Source organism: Corapipo altera, unplaced genomic scaffold, assembly GCF_003945725.1.
Source record: "Corapipo altera isolate COAL_440 unplaced genomic scaffold, ASM394572v1 301, whole genome shotgun sequence".
NCBI lineage: Eukaryota > Metazoa > Chordata > Aves > Passeriformes > Pipridae > Corapipo > Corapipo altera.
Genome location: NW_020884926.1, coordinates 3,605,357 through 3,620,979, shown reverse-complemented (window position 1 = coordinate 3,620,979; position 15,623 = coordinate 3,605,357). Strand labels below are relative to the sequence as shown.

At 42.3% G+C, this 15,623-nt stretch overlaps 1 protein-coding gene across 1 annotated transcript in view; it reads right to left on the bottom strand.

Moving 5' to 3' along the window:
- Window positions 1-15,623, bottom strand: part of PEX14 (peroxisomal biogenesis factor 14) — a 71,554-nt gene that overhangs the window by 7,156 nt on the left and 48,775 nt on the right. The window contains exons 4-6 of the mRNA XM_027658005.1: window positions 7,892-8,014; window positions 1,646-1,731; window positions 976-1,078 (exon numbers count right to left, since the gene is read on the bottom strand). Of these exons, the coding sequence (XP_027513806.1) occupies window positions 976-1,078; window positions 1,646-1,731; window positions 7,892-8,014 (312 nt within the window). The remainder of the gene's footprint in view (window positions 1-975; window positions 1,079-1,645; window positions 1,732-7,891; window positions 8,015-15,623) is intronic.

The window sequence follows — 15,623 nt, the reverse complement described above, 5'->3', positions numbered from 1 at the left end:
TATGATTTGTACATCTCCCTGAACTTATACAATGTTTGCATCATTTATCTATCTCAGGCCTCTTGCAGGCAAACACTGGGGCGAGCTCCAATCTGGGAAGAAGCTGCTCCCAGGATTGACCTCAGGGTATCATGAGAAATGAAAGATGCTTTTCTTCTCACCCTTCAGGAAAAAGTGTAATTAGCATCCTCCTGCTCTCAACCCACCAGCTCCTTCAACCCCAATATCTTTAACAAACTTACTGCTGAAAATCATACCTTTTTTCCTCCCACAGAGTATACTTTGTGCTTTTCCCCTTTTATTTCAGGAGAGCACCCTATATTCCTCTCCTACAGCCCAGCAAACTGAGCAACTTCTGCTGGATTCCAACTCCAGCTGTAGAACTTTTCTACTTTGGCACTTTATCCAAAGCTTCCAGGTAGTAAACAAGCTGATAAAATAAATAAAATTAAAACCTCTACTGGTGTGACAGGTAACAGCTAATCCAGACCATCATTAGGGCATTGGGTAATGAACAGACACCCTATGGAGTCAATAACAGAGAGGGTGGCTCAGGTCAGGGAGGCACAGTAATTACAGACTCTCCTGACCCTTGCTCGGATTTTCAGATGGAAGGTGGGGGGAAACCACCAAAAAAAAGCCCCTGAAAACATCAGAGAAGCAGAAATTAAAAATGAACTTTACAGCCCTCCGAAAGGCTGTCATTTTATTCCCCTTATTAATATTCTGAGGTTGGGAGCCTTTCCGTAAAAACATAATTAATTGAGGCCGTGCCGACAGTAAACAAGCAATTTCAAATTAAACCGAAATGACGGCGGCTTCATTTGCAAATGTGAACAGATTCTCAGAGCAGATAAATGAAGTCACCACATAAAGTGGAGATGGAGGGAAAGAAAAGGGTGGGGGTCTTGGCAGAATGGAGGATACAGGGAGAAAGGCTTTGAGGGGTGAATTGATGGAGTCATTAATCTTTACCTGTCTGTGTCACGCTGCCACTCATCTCAGAAATGTTTGACTCGATCCTCTGAAGTTGTTTCCTGTCTTCTTTGCCTCCCATGATGAGAGGAACCAGGTATTTCTGCATGGAGTACAGAAACTTTTTTAGGAAATAGGGATATGCAAAGTGCTCTTTCTAATCTACCCGAAACATCCTCAAATCCCACCCCCCAAACCTCAGCCTTTATCACAGTGCCAGTGATCCTTTATCCACACATCTGGCTGAGAAAAGAAGTTCCCCCTATATTAGGTGTTAAAACAAGTTGCAGAAGAAGAGTTTTGTGGTTACATTTCTCAGGGTGCTAAAAACCAGTTCCTAACTCTGTACACAGAGGATGGACTGGGTCTAACAGGTCACAACTCTCACTGCCATGGATTCTTCTGCAGCACAGGGCCTGGGAACTGAATATACACTTAGAGCAAACCTGATGAAAATTACCTTGTTTACAGCAGTTTGAGAGTCACAGCTAAAAACTAGTTTTGTTTGCTCTCCATGGGGTTTTTTTTGACTCTGCATTTTCATGTTAAGTGTCTACATTTCTCAAATATACCAATGGCAGTGCCACTGAGAACAGAGATGCTTCACCAGCTTGGAACCAACATGGTGATTTGGACACAGGCAGGATAACATGGTTCTCTCAGATATTACCTTGTAGAGCTGGTGGAATCCAAAGGCAATTCCTGCCATTATGATGGCCAAAGCCCCATAATCTCGCCATCTGGAGCCAGGGGGACCTAAGGGCCAAAATCAAGAAACAGTCACAGTCAGAACTGCAGGTGACAACATTTTTGTACACCCATTTTATCAGAGAAAAGAGCCATGAATAGCACACAGTGTGCAGGCCTCTGGCCCGAGGACACAAACATCTGGCCAGACCTCTGGCATTGACACTGACCTTGCACAAAGTGTCACAGGGAGACAAATCACAGCAGCAATTAAAAAGGTTCCATCAAGCTGCTCTGCCCTCCTGTTCCCTTGCAGAATGCACTCTGATCCCAGATAATTGTCTGTAGGGTCCATACTAGCTGAGGTTAACTCCCTACCTGAATACCTATTGTTCTCCTCTATCATAATTGTTGAAAATGGGGACAGAGCCAGAGACCCAGAGGAGTGCAGGAAAAAGGAAAGAAGGGAGTGTTTTGAGAAAGAAGAGTAATCTATCAGGGCAATAAGTGGGTTTATGAAAACTGTGTCAGCAATTATGGACCATTTCAATAAGGAAGGATCCAGTGTCTTTCAAGCTTAAGTTACAAACAGGGACCAAAGCACACATAAAGAGCAGAGAGAAAATATGCAATTAAATATCTACAGAGAGAGGTAAAGAAGTAGATAAAAGCTTGAAATATTTAACACACAATTCTGTACAGAAGCTGAGAGACTCCACAGAGCAGAGCAAAGGCACGGCGTGCTCTGCTCCTCCCAGCAGCATCAGGAGATACCTGTAGTTTTCCACCAGCTTTATCCTTTCACCTCCCTCGCAGTTCCCTGAACGAATCTTGTACTGCCCCCGGTTTTCTTTAATAATAAAGAGGATGCAGAATGATCTTGCCTAAAGTTCAGTGGCAGGATGTGGGCAGAACTGATGAGATGGAGGCCGGTGTGGTCTCCAAACAGACAGATCCAAATCTACATGTGACTGCGACGTCTGTGAGCTCATTCTGTTCTCCAGAGTTTCAGTCTGGGCTTTCAGAGGGAGGCTCAGCTGGCTGACATGGGTGGATGCTGCTCTCCTTTCTGCTTTGCTCACCTATTGCCATTTTGCTCATTGCTGAGCTCTACAGACATTTCACTGCAAGAATTACTCCTAATCCCAGCCCTCAGGGTCCACAGACAGGCACTGCTCCCAAACACTGGCACTCAGAGATTCTTACTATGTTTTAGGACACAGCTCCTGAAATTACCCACTGACTAGAAATCTGAACAAATTAAAGCATCTCTGTCAGAACTGGTGAATAGTGTCACCAGGAGTATTTTGGGTTGCTGCAGTTGCAGTTTTGGAGCTTAGGCACATGATCAAATTATCATAACTTTTTAACTTAATGAGTTAACACACGTCAGCTAAGCTGCAGTAACTGGCTGTGTACATGTCAGGATTGAAAATGATCTCTGGCTTATCTCGCTGCAAACCCCAGCCATCCACCCCACTTTCCCCTCCACACTCTGCTCCCACTGCCATTTCTGGGATCCAAAGTATCTTGGTTGTCCAGTTCTTTCCCCTGAACTTCTGACTAAAAATGCCCCCCTGTGAGGACACAGCTCATTCCTGGCTGAACTGCCTGCTGCAAAGGGTTAATCCTCTCTGTGGGTCCAGCTGTGCCCTGTCCAAGCTGTCCTTGAGTGGCTGTCCCAAACCCCCTCCCAGCTGGTGACCTCTGAGCAGGAAGGAGACACACCTGTAGGAATCTGCCCGCTTTGCCCTTTCACCTCCCTCATCCCTCCCTCCATTCCTCTAATGCTCGAGCTAAGAACATTTTATTGCCCCCTGGTTTTCATTATTAATGAAAAGGGACCAGAATGATCTTTCCTAAAGTTCAGAGAGTCTATAAAGACAAGAAGCTGAAATGCCATTTTACTCATTTTAGAGATGTGTGAAATAATTCTGTCTTGTGGCAAAAAAAAAAAAAGTGAGGGGGGTGCAGAGAAAAAGTGAGAGAGGGATGCAGTAAAGGCTCTGCATTGACCACAGCAACTTTACGGTGCTATCAAGAATGTCACAGCTCTGCCTAAAATTCACACTCACCCTTTCTTTTCCTCTGCAATTCTCTAACCTAAAACATGGGTGGAAGAGAGGCTTAGGAGCTTCTCAGCTGTAACCTCAGTGCTTTGCATATCCTCAATATCTCCACTGGTAACAAAAATAAAATTCAAGTAAAGTGAAAAAGCACTGACAGCCCAGTTACTCTCCAGTTAAGGCACTGGGGAAGTAACAAACCATTCTACATAAGAGACCTTCAAAAGGCAAATGGAAGGGACAGGCTGTAAGTCTGTGTTTTCTATAAGTATATTTAATTTTCACAGCAGCAACTGTAAATTGCACTTCCAGAGTAAACACCTGCTATTTTTAAGATCCCCGCTCATCTCAGAATTAACTTTCCTGACACCAATTAATTAGGCCTTGTGCATCCAGTTAAGGTCAGCCTCACCTCCATATTTAAAACTGCAGAAACTGAGGCTGGAAGAGGTGATTTTCCAAGAGCAAACAGTGAATCCATGGAAAGGCATTGGGGGGAAAAAAAAGAGTTTGGATTCCAGTTACCATTTTTCACTGTAAGAGAAAACAGTCTGTATTCCACAGCCCCCCACATAATGAAGACACAGGGGCTGGAAAAGAAGATCCAAATGGCAAGAAAAAAGTCACTGTAACTGATTTTTAAGGAGGTGCCAAATCTGCACAAACCCCCATAAATGAAGCCCATAAATACCACGGGGGACAACACACAGGCAATACCTGGACAGTCAGCTGCAGCTTTGTACACCTTGCTCAGAAACTCCCCTGAGTTTGCTTGTAATTGTGTGGGTTAGAAAGGTAAAAAAACCCATAAACCCAATTAATCATTGAAATATTTAAAGTCAGGTTTTTGTCCTCGCTGCTGGATTAGTGCATTTCAGAATGGCAACAGCAGACAGCCCTGGTTTTTTTACCAGGGGTTCATTTCAGAGCATGTTTAAACTAGTCAGATTGAGTGATGCTTCCAGCAACTAATCGCATGTCAAATAAAAGATATTTTATGTAATAAATTACTGCTACAAGTAATTCAAATGTCATTTATCAGTTTTATTATCAGTCAGGCAAAGTCTTGTTTCTCTATATTAATCAAATTCAAGCTTTTTTTAAGCTTTTTTTTTTAAAAGCAGTTTTGACACCTCTTGGCAAAAGTACAAACTGGAGGGAAGGAATTACTCCTCCAGAACAGGAGGAGAAATAGTAGAGATGGTATTAACCTAAAATACAAGAAACTTAATTCTTGTCTCTTCCCCCAAAAGTTTTCACAGTTTCTCTTGAACCAAGCCCAGAAGGAGATCAGCACACAGGAACTATGTGACTGAAGGCTTCCAAGTCTGCTTCTTTCTTGTTAACTCTTCAAGAATAAGAAAGTATTTATACAGGTAACAGCTGCTTCCAAGAAAACATCAGAATATTCAGAGATGGATACACTGGCAGTTCAATTGTACAGAAAGAAGTATTTAAGTGGTATGAACTTAAGAAACAGAACAGACTGGGGTGACAACAGCAGGACATGAAGGAAGTTAAATCCAAAGGTGTGCACAGGATTTGTTGCTGTGACTCACAGGAGTGGGTATCTCACACTGGCACTGCTGGCAAATCACCAACTCAGCTCTTTGCTTCACTCCTGCTGAATAAACTCTTGAGATGGTTCTGAACCATCCTGAACTGCTGCACTCATAGCCCACAGTTTTAATGTAATTTTTAAACATGAAGCAGCAATACCTTGTGGGGAGGGGGAGGCAGAGAGAAATTAAGATTTCTTAGAACACAAGCCTCTGCTTTTCAGCACACAACCCTCCTCAAATGTTTTTCCTTTTTGCTCTGTGAGGGGTAATTCCTTCTCTCTAGTTTTGTGGTTTGGTGTAGAGGTGTCAAAACTACTCAAAAAATGCTTAAAAAGAACCAAAAATATCAAACAAAGTGGTTCACAGTCTTCAAGACCTAAACTCGGGCAGATCAGCTGCTGCTTCACAAGAAACTCAGATGCCTTTTTTGGGGAAGGTAAATACAGCTTGCAACTTTTTTCAAGATAAGCTCTCCAATATGAGTTGTTTCTACCACCAAGCCAGAGCAGAGGCTCAGCAGCCTCCCTATCTCACTAGTCCTGCAGATATTCTTTCTAACTTCAAACCTTGCAGCATTCCAAGGCAGTGTCACGAATGCTGTGTGACAAGATAAGCATAACAGATAGACAGAAAAAGTAGTGTCTGTCTGTCTCTGACAAGCCCTGAGAAACCTGTGAAAGATAAATTGACTTAGTAAACTATCACGGAAACAACTGTCCTGGAGCAGATTTGGACCAATTCAGAAATCTTCACTACAGGATTAGCATCCAACTGATGAAATAACCTACAGCAAAGAAGACACCTTTGAAAGAGCACTGAGCCACTGCACCCTCTCATCCATCAGCTCTAGAGAAATCCACATATTCCTTCTGAAGTCCTGATACCATGGAAAGCACAAAGATGGATCCCTCATTAACACCAGCCCAGGACTACAACAGGGCACAGATGAGAACTAGTCAAACCAAGTATTTTGGCCAAACAAATATCATGTATGTTCAGCTCTTCATTCTTTTTATACATCCATTTAGAGGTTAAGCTTAAATAGAAGGTCTACAAAGAATGCCTAGAGTGGGGAGGAACAATACCTAATGAACTCATTGTCACCTTCCCCTAATTTTGGGGGCTGCTATAAAGGACTGGCTCACAGGAAAAAGCTTTGGGTTCAAATTATTTAAAAGGGGCCAACCAGATCACAAAGTTAGAGCACCAATTTAGTCTACAATTATATCCCCTAAAAAGGCTTTACTTCTGTGGTATTTTTAGTCACCTTTGGTTTCTGAGCATTATGAATGATACTTTCAAAATTCTCTTTGGAGCTGTTGCTGGGAACATTCTGATGTTTAAATATTAGTTAAGATTCTTATCTGGTAAGAAGAAATTTGGAACTGGTGTTTTGAGGAAGGCCAAAATAGTGAAATAAAACAACTAGAGAGTGATTAAGCTGCCAGGGTTAACAGTGGTGACAGTGTTTCCTGGGTTGAACTGTGTGCCCTTCCCTGCCCTACTCAGATCAGGACATCAGGGAAGATGAACTCCTCCAGGATTGGGTTATGGTAAGAGTTTGCTGAACAAGCAATGGAGAGCACCAAGAGGATCTGGCACCGTTTCTTGAGCAAGAGAGCAGATTTTTGCTTCCCTGGCATTTTCTGTGGACTATGACAGAGAGGTATTAGGGTAGAATTCAGCCCTGCACACCCAATACAGCAGTCACAAATATTCCTGTTCTGAGCCCAATTCTATCACAAATGTTTTTCTTCTCAAACTGTACCAAACCAGAGCAGTTAAAAACTCAGAAAGCAGGTCTAGTATTGTCTCCAGCAATAGCAAAACTGTGTCTTAAACTAACAAACACAGCCCTAAGTAGACTGTTTTATCAGTCAGTATCTGACATAAAGCTGTTCAGGAGCAGCAACAAAATTCTATTTTTAATACTTGGCAGGTAAGTGAAGTGATTTTCAAACTGCCAGACACACATGTGAGCTGAACAGCTTCTCTTGATGGATTTTTAATGGTGTGCACTTTGGTTTTTATTGTTTGGAGCTTAGATACTTTTTTGCGAGGTTTGTTTTAAAATGCAAATATATATGTAAATGTTGAGTCTACACAGATTATGTTGGGACTTTAAAAATTCTTTGAGAGTGTATTTTGTACACAAAAATCATACAATCACATCCACATAGTCTGCACAGAATTTCTGCCCGTCACCCCTCAGATTACTTAAGATCAGAGAGAGAAGTTTTTTAAGTTTAAGAAGGGAAGACTGAGCCCCAGTGTTGACTGAATGCCTTTTTCACATCCTTGTAGTGCATCAGAATCTGATTTGTATTGACTATACACCTTCAGGTCAAGAAGTGTCACAGGCTAGCCTGGATGATGTTTGTTTGTGGACAGTGATCATTTGTGTCTCATTTTCCTTGTGTAACATGATCTTGTCACGGGCATCAACAACCAGGAGGTGCATTCAAAGTGGTGCCCAATTCTGACAGAAAGTGTGGCATCAGCTGAACTGAAATCTAGGACGTGGCACAGAAATCTGTGAGATTGCTGCAGAAATCGCTGCAGAAAGCAACAGGAGGGGTTGTTTTTCAAAGAGTTACTTACTATACACCACAGGGGGAGGGGGCTGAGCTGGCACGGGGTGTGTGGCAGGACCTGGGGACTGTGGCTCCTCCGTGCCCGTGCCCGACTGCTGGAAAGCCAGGTCGATCTCTTCATCCGTCAGGCCTGGGGGAGCAGAGCAAACGACACCAGTTTAGCACCTTTACCCACTTGATGCACGCATAATTAAATCCTCAAGCCAGGCAGAACCCTTTCAAGCTGCAAAGAATTTTGGCACTGACTTGAGCAGTAATGCCTCCCCAATTTTGGATTCACTGGAATGTCTCCCTCTCTCTTTCTCTGTTGCAATTTAACCTTAAGCGACAGAATATTAGCCTCAACGCTGCTTCCAAATGTGGCTCATTCAATTTCCTTAATTTATCCTTGAGTTTATTGCTGCTTTTGAAGTAGCTTTCTATTGCAATTCTCCATTCTTCCCCCGAAAAAAAGATACCATCAACTGCAAATGTGGCTCATTTTAATCTGTAATGGTGTAAAAAAAAAAAGAGGGGAAAAAACTAACAATAATGCATGAAAACAGACAGGGAAACAAAAAACTAATTATTGGGTTAGACGACTAATTAGTCTAGATCGTTTCCGAAGACGGGAATAATTTGCTTTATTTTATGACAAATGCAGAAATAAAAAGAAAAAAATCAGGACTGACTGTGATTAGTATGAATGGGACACAGAATGTAAGGAGGAAATAAAACTATAACAAAACAGATCAAAACAAGGCCAAGCCCAAACTTTCAGCTGAGCATCGCCCCGGCCTATTGCTGCATGATTAGATTGCCCCAGGGCAGCCTGGTTTGTGTTTCACACAGAGCTGGAGTAACACTGCACACATGGTACACGGTGGTGCAGTGACTCCTGCCACCAGGAAACACCAGGATGACCATCTGCAACTGGCCACGACATATGGAAAGGATTTGGCCAACAAGGGGGAAAAGAAAAGCAGCTACGGGAGTCACAATGATCAGCATCTGTGAAGAAGGAAGCACAGCTGGATTATTTTTTCCAACAGGAGAAAACATCCTCTAGGAAAAGAATGTAGTACTCAGATGGCAGCCATGAAGTGGGAGCTGGGCAGCTGGGTGTTATTTGTTGTGTCACTCTCCTGCACAGAAGCACATAAAAAACCAGTGTCCCTGCTATGAGGAACATGTGAAGGGATCCAGGACCTTTCACTGTACACACAGTGTGTGTGTGCAAAAACATTCCCAAAGGCTGGAAGTGAGAATGTGGATTTAAGGGAAGGGATTTAGAAGACAAGAGGCAGATCACCTGATTCTCACACAGTGAGGAAAATGGTGTGAATAGGACAGCACTGGGAGGAAAGGGGGGGATACCTCCTCTCCATCACCCCCACTGGAGGTCCACAAAGCATTGCTAGTACATGAAATTCCTGAACTTAATCCTTTAGAACACTTACCTTTTTACCAGTACAGAGAGGTAGAGTATAAAAAATGCCCAGGCTAGTGGGCATATTAGCTAAGTTTCAAGAAAATTTTTAGGCTCTTCAGCTTCACTGCACACTGGGGGGTCTACACAGAATAATCTGTTGCACAAACAATATTGCCAGAAATAAATGCACAACTCTGTCTCAGAACTGTTATTTAGTATCATAAGCACTAACACAGCACTTGTGGTGTTCAGAAGGCTTTATAACTATTAGCAGATCTTCTCCCTACTCCTATGAGCCCATGAGATCTGTGAGTTCCTCCGAGACACTATTCAGCCACTCTACAGAGCAGATGCTGATGCACAGAGAAGTTTGATTATTTCTCTGAACATTGTCAGTGTCAGAAACTGTATCAGAAATCTGAAGCTCCTGATCTTTGGTCCTGGAATCTGAATCACCCTGTGAGCTGTATTTGATGAATGCCTCAAATAGCAAGGAACCAAAACCACACGTAACAATGTGGAACAAGACTTGCAGTGAGAGTAATAAAAGGCACATGAACACAACTCACCCTCCTGCTCTAGTCACAAAAGCAATATTTATGGTGTCTAATCCATGCTAAAAAGCAAAGTCCTAATCAGAATGAAACTGCTTAAACCAGCTCCTAATTATCCAATGTAGGAGAGCACATAAACAGATGCCAACGCTGCAGATCACCAGCAACTCTGGGATTTCATAAAGATGGAGACAACATTAGCTGCTGGCTGTAAATGTGGCTCCCACTATAATAGGGCATTTTGTTCTATTTCCAGGCAAAGACAGCAAATCTGATAATATTTAACACTGAGAAACATCAGAAATAATGGAGGATCCTTACTTCATTCTGCAAAAAGAGCAGAAAACAATGCCTAGTGTTTCCTAACCATACTGCCCCTTCTATTCTCATGCTGTTTGAGAAAAAAAACTAAAATCTTTTGCAGATAAAATGCACATCTAGGATTATTCTGATCCGGCCAACTAGGGACATCCAAGTATCACTGTTTCCATTTAAACCCTGCTGTGCTGTGAAGAAAAAGCCAATGTGAACCATAGAACGATGGGAAACCTTTCGCATTGTAACTCCTGGATTGAATGCTGTGCAAAGTAGATCAAATTAGAATTGTTATTACTTCCCTGGACTACTGTGCTGCCTGGTGAAGTGGTCTTGGTCATGGTGCTGGTGGCATTATACAAAAGAACATCCCAAACTACATCCCTTAATTAGCAGAGGAGGAGGCTGGGAGTGCCACCCCCTTGGAACACCTCTGTTCATCTGGACAAGATGCTTTTAAGGCCTCGTCATCTTGGTCTCCAAACACGTCCCAGAGCTGATTCCTTAAGCACACACATGGAGCAGGTCTGCCCTGGAGAGACTCAGTGCTGCCAAGTCCCCCTGCACTCAGGAACACACCTGCCTTTGTGCTGGTCATTCTCACACACAGGAGCACAAACAGACAAGGTATTCCAAGAGTGTCCTCAGGCAAATTATAACCAACTCATCACAACTCCCTCTGGACTGATTTTTTTTCAGATTCACCACCTACACACGTGTATGCACGCAGCATGAGTTTTCCATGCCCAAATTATTCAACCTTGATACATTAATTACACAGAAAAGTGGGACTTTCTAAATCAGAGGTAAGTGTCATCTGTTCCAATCTCTCACCTTGCTTTATCACAGACCTTCTATCACTGCACTACATGAAGAAGTATCCATGGTCCCTCTATTGTTCTAATCTAGCAGGAAGCTGGCAACCCAAAATCAATACCACTTCCCTTGGATGCAAAAGCAGTGCCACAGAAACTGAAGCTTTGTGTCTAATATAACTCTCAAATACGTACATCAAGAAAATCACCTCAGTTTAACAGAGGAATCGCTCTAAATCCACTTTCCAACACTTTGGAAAACAAACATTTTTGTTGTTCTGCAGTTGCAGCAAGATCAAGCCCCTGCAGAATGCAAAAGGTTAAAAGGAACAATAAAGGAAACTGCCAATTGTAAGTGAATTATATTTGGCTTTGAAAGCTGAGCCACGGCTATATTATAAAAGGCATCTCTTTGCGTTGTTTACCATCACCCTGACTAATGCAGACCTTTTTTTTTGTTTTAAATAATCTCATGCAAATTAGACACACACTTCCTTCCAGTTGATTGCTATCTGCAAGGAATAATCTAACCGCAGAGGGTACCGAGCAAGGACTGAGCTGAGGAGAAGGATGCACGGAAACTGCCTTCAGAGCCCCACGGAATGCAAACCTGCTCCCTGCCCCCAACCATCCATCTCATTCCTCCCCAGCACCACAGCCATTGCAAAGAATTAGTCATAATTTTCACAAAGCCTTAAAATTTCCTTTTCAGGCTTCAGGGTGTTGATTTGAATAATCCAGCGCCCATGACTGTTTTGCACTCAAAGGTTCTTGCTGTCCCTCTTTTGTGATTGTCACTGCTGCCATTCAGTTTGCAGGGATCACTCAGCCTCTGTAAATTGTAGTCAAACACAGAATCAGAGCAAGTCAGAGAATAAAATGGGCTGTCACAAACGTCTCTAGGTGCCTGCACCTCGAGTGTTGTATAAAGAGCTCCTTTGCCCAAGAACTTCTAAGACTCGACTCTCTGTTTATGTCCTTTTATAATATCTGTCACTATTTAGTATAAGGAGCTCATGTACATCAAAATGCTGTTCCTCTTATGCCCACTCTGAAGTTGAGGAGTACTCATAGTGCCGTTATCCACATTTCACAGATGAGGAAGAAGTGAGACATACAGATATGAGAAGTGCTTCAAGGTCAGAACTGAACCTCTGACAGTCAGAAAATAAAACTCAGGAGATGGGAGTCCCAATCCACTGTTTAAACTGTTTTCTGGCCAAAACACAGTAGCAATAATTGCAATGCAAAACCCTTGCATGAGCTTAACTAGAGAAGCTACTAAGTTTATTCTTCTCCTCAGACACAGGCTGACATTTCAGTGACAACCCTTTTCCCATCCCAGGCACTGAGGATATGTTTTTCTTCATTAAATTCCTCCTTCCGCTGCTCAATCCAGTAATTCACCCAAGACTTTCACAACCTGAAGGCAACACCAGTTTTAGGGAGAAAATTTCTGTTTGGGTGAAATTAAGAATTGTGCCACATTAGGGAAGGGTGGTGGAAAGAACGAAGTTCCTTTGTGGGTTTCCAAAGCCAGCTTTATTACCACTGTGAGAGACCACCCCGGAGCAACCCTCACACCCACCCTCCACAGGGACAAAAGGCAGGGGAGGGTGTGGGGCAGGGGGTGGGAGGTTTTGTTGTTTTCTCCACAGACTTTCTGTTAAGAAGAAAACAAAATAGAACAGGACTAGTTGTTTAGCTACAACAAACTACGTGACCACCTGAAGTCAGTGCCTGGTATGGTGTGACTAAAACAAAGATCTGCTGGTCAGCACCCTGAGCTGACATTACACTCCTGTTCCTGGAAGCCACTGAGTCAACCCTGCTCAGAAAGAACATGGCCACATTTTAAAAGAATCATCATAAAATCCTTCTGGGATCTGATCCAGACTAATGATTCCACCTGTTCAGTCAGTTACATGCAGTGCTGGGTGACTCTGTTATCAAATGTTTGTCCTGTATCCTACCCTGTGCTTAGCTGAATGTATTTCAAAAAGGTCAAAAAGGCAAAGTCTCCTGATCCATTTTCTTTCTCAAATGGGTCGTTGGTGAGGCTGAGCCCAACCCAACATCTGAACAAAACCGAAGGTTTCAGAAACATCACTCTGATTTTTTTACCCTTGATTTACATTGAGACACCGTATCTGACTGTAAACATCCTGCTGCTGCACTCCCAGCTCAAACTTTGGTAAAGGAACCCACACATCAAAGGGACGGGGACTGGTCTCAACTGTCAGGCTGAAAAATGTAGAAATAAAAGTAATTTGAAAAGTTGCTGAAAAAGGGCTTTGGATTCTTACAGCTTTATTCATCTGTGAGAGTGTTAATTAAGCAAGTGCAATCTTTAAGAAACATGATATACTTTAACCCATCAGGGTGACTAAGCAGCAATCAGAACTGATAAAGGTGCTCTAACCTCAGCTGCACAGCACGAAAACAGGGAAGGAAAATCTGACGGACAGAACAATGCCAAGAATTACAGGGAGTCGACCAGGAGGGAAAAGGTTAAAATAAAAAGTATTTTGCCATAACAAGTATAAATAAATAAATTAATCCAGCAGCAGTTTCTCTTCCTGGCCAAGCTTTTTGGAGTCTATAATAAAATGAAGTGTAATGGAGGAGAGGAGGGCAATGTCAGAGGGTGAGGGTTTGGGAGAGAGGTTGTTAAGTATCTCCCTCTCCTCAGCTGTGTTTACTCCATTTACAGGACCCCGGGTGATTGATAGACAGACAAAAGAAAAGCAAGCAGATAGTAACCCCCCTCTGGGAGCATCAGCAGAGGGGATAACTCCTGACATCATCTACAGCCCCAAACTCTCCTTAGCCACTTGCAATTAAAAAGACAGCGCAAGATATGCAAACCAGAGAAAAAGTAAAAGAGGATTTTTTTTATTATTTATTATTAACATTTTGTTGGAACAGTGGAGTGCAATAAGGACTCTCAGAGCCGTTAAAAGTCGTCGGGTGACCTGCAGACCCCTATTTCCCAGAGCCTTGTATAAAATTGAATTTTTTAAACATAAATTACACGTAATGACGACACTGTAAAAACTAACAGTAATGGAAAGCTGTGCTGTATTTCATTAGCCTGTATTATTCCGTGCCACCTGATCCAGCCGGGCCTTGTTTATGAGTTAGTGTGTTAGCAGATGCCGATGGAAGCATTTGCTTCGACCTTGCTCTTCTCATTGGGGCATGAAATTACGACGGCAGCACCTTGATATTACAGCCATAAATACAGTAAACTGCAAATTTAAGCCAACGGCTCCTATTGTCTCTGAACATAAAGCTGATCGGTATTTATTTAAAAGGAGAACGAAAAAAAATATTATATATCACCTTGTTTATGGGTCCAGTCCCCCCCCTTCCCCTAATCTGCCTTATTCACTTGGTTAAATACTAAACAAACAAACTAAATCCTCCCTATTTTCTACTGATTAAATATTCTTATGAAATGAGTATTGTCTTCAGAAAACTGGATCAAAGTATTTTCACTCTGAATAAGAAAGGGCAAGTGACTTGCTTAGCATGTCTTGGAATGGAAAAACAGGAACAAGTACTACAACTTTTCTGCTCTGTTTTCTCTATATGAGAAGTTCAAAATGTAAAATGAAAAAGCTGCTTCTGGTCACTCACTCACATTTGTGTGTAACACGTACATGTCTGCACACAAAAGAAAAGTGTGTTTTCTTCTGTTCAAAAATATCTCCCCCGTTAATACTATTTCAAAACAGGGAGGAAAGAGATAAAATTTAAAAAATTGCAGTAAGATTAATGGGAGGGAAAAAAAGCAGAGGATTCCTTCTGTGAGGCAGCAAACAGCAGGGAGAACGCCTCACTCTCCTACGGGCATTTTGGGTAAATACCCCGTTCACTGACAACATACCCACTACAATTTATTAGAGGGGAAAAAATCAAACACAAAGGCAAAAGGACATTGTAATATCACAAAGCATATCACAGCATAAATCACAGCATTATAAGCCAGTGCAAAATGTATTTCACTGGTAGTTTCAAGGCAGGGGAAATACAGTTTCACTTGCATGTACTAAGAGAGGTCAAGTCTTCTCTCCTAATGTAAAGTAAGCTCCTTGCTTATATGAACTATGTGATCTCTGTTCCACATAAGAAAAAAAGGAAGGGATACCTTAAGCAAAAGCTCACAATACCAAGCTACACATTTGAAGGGCCAAAGCACTATGAGGAGAACTCAAGGAACATCACACAGGACGAAAATGGGACTCAGGCTCTGCATTCTGAAATGCAGCAGTCCCAGTAGATGGAGTGCTATCACAGCCTCAAATGGATTTGGACACCTCATTTTTGAATTAATCTACAACAAATCTGCAGGCAGCAGGCAGCATAATTCAACAGGCACAATTTTTGCTTCACGAAAAGTTCAAAATAGAAAAAAAAAGCAGACAGCAACACGACTCTAAATCAAACAAGACAGGTCCAGATGTCCTCAGCAACCTGAATTACAGAACCAGAAGTTTTGTTACATAGCCCAGTTCCATTCCTACACAACAAGTATATGCAAACAACACAGCAAAAATTCAAGCTTGGGTACCTTCCTCTGAAGCCTTGTCTGTTACAGAATCATTCCTAGAATACCACGGTCAGCAAAAAAGACAGAAG